Raw genomic sequence first — 1,162 nt, 5'->3', positions numbered from 1 at the left:
ATCATCCCATATGTGCTCAATGCCTGGTGCCTGCCAGGATTTGGAATATTCTCTCTAGAAGTTAACAATATTGCTTCATGATAAAGGGTATCAAAATAGTCACATTCTGGGAAGATTGTTCTGTCTTTTGCTTGGACTGGGTTCATCTTTAAACTCTTAATTTTCCATTCTTAGAAACTCTACTAAGGGAAACTGGAGTGAGGAGAGGCTATATTCTGGGGAGTAATTGGCCAAATTAGAGAAGTACCTAACATGTGGAAGAGAAGTCATGCAGAAAGCGATATTCCTAGGAACCTGTATTTGTAGTGACATTTTATTTCAATGTCAACTCTGAGGTCGACAGAACCTCCTTGTCTGTGAGGACAAAAAGATAGAGTTCTTCCTTTCTGGGGCTTCATCCACTTTCTGCTGCCCGTTGGATCTGTGATTGTCTTGCATGTCTGTTTTTCAGTGCCTGTGGCTTCCCTGCTATGCTAATTGTGCCACCTGTAATGATATGTGTCTTTTTATTCACAGGTGTCCTGGGGAAGTGTCGCTACATTTACTACGGAAAAAACTCGGAGGGCAACAGGTTTATCCGGGATGACCAGCTCTGAAACCAAGTTCTGTATACCTTCACCCATTTCATGAAAATAAAATCAAAAGGGAAATCAAAAATAAAGACAACGCTAAAGAAAAAACAATAGCCCACGTCGCCTCTCTTTGGGAAAAGCTATGACTTCAGCTTTTGGAACCTTCTGCTGACTTTGCCAGGCCTGTCAAGATGATCCTTCTGCCTTAGACTGAGTGGTCACATAGAGATTGACATGATTGCCCTTAAGCAGGTCTCATCCACCAGGGTGACAGACAGCGGTGGCGAAGCAACGGGGCTGACAGCATGAGCACCATGATAGATTGCCTGGTCCTGCCACTGCTCACAGGGGAGCAGAGGTCACACCTGGGGCCTCCCTGGGCATGCTCAGTGGCTGCAGTCAAGTGAGAAAGACTGTCTTCAGCTCACCTATTGAGCTGAAATCCCTCTGATATCATCGTGCTGCGGGCTTATTTTCAGTGAAAAAGTCACAGTTTAGGGGAAGGCCACTCTCCCTCTCTTCCTTTAAATCTTCACCTCCTGTATTCTGCATATACATAGCTCCCATCTCTTCCCCTCCACATTCCTTTA

At 44.9% G+C, this 1,162-nt stretch overlaps 1 protein-coding gene across 2 annotated transcripts in view; it reads left to right on the top strand.

The window, feature by feature from the left end:
• Positions 1-683, top strand: part of LOC105548783 (chromosome unknown open reading frame, human C10orf11) — a 1,000,756-nt gene extending 1,000,073 nt beyond the window's left edge. Inside the window, exon 6 of one of the 2 annotated variants that reach the window (XM_011992983.1) lies at positions 517-683. In XM_011992983.1, the coding sequence (XP_011848373.1) occupies positions 517-596 (80 nt within the window). In that variant the 3' untranslated portion in view covers positions 597-683. The remainder of the gene's footprint in view (positions 1-516) is intronic. The other variant, XM_011992972.1, reaches the window with a different exon arrangement.
• The last annotated feature ends 479 nt before the right edge of the window (positions 684-1,162 follow it).

The sequence above is a fragment of the Mandrillus leucophaeus genome, unplaced genomic scaffold, assembly GCF_000951045.1.
Source record: "Mandrillus leucophaeus isolate KB7577 unplaced genomic scaffold, Mleu.le_1.0 Scaffold111, whole genome shotgun sequence".
Classification (NCBI taxonomy): Eukaryota; Metazoa; Chordata; class Mammalia; order Primates; family Cercopithecidae; genus Mandrillus; species Mandrillus leucophaeus.
Note: the sequence above shows the minus strand (reverse complement) of the source record. Positions and strands in the feature narration are given on the sequence as shown.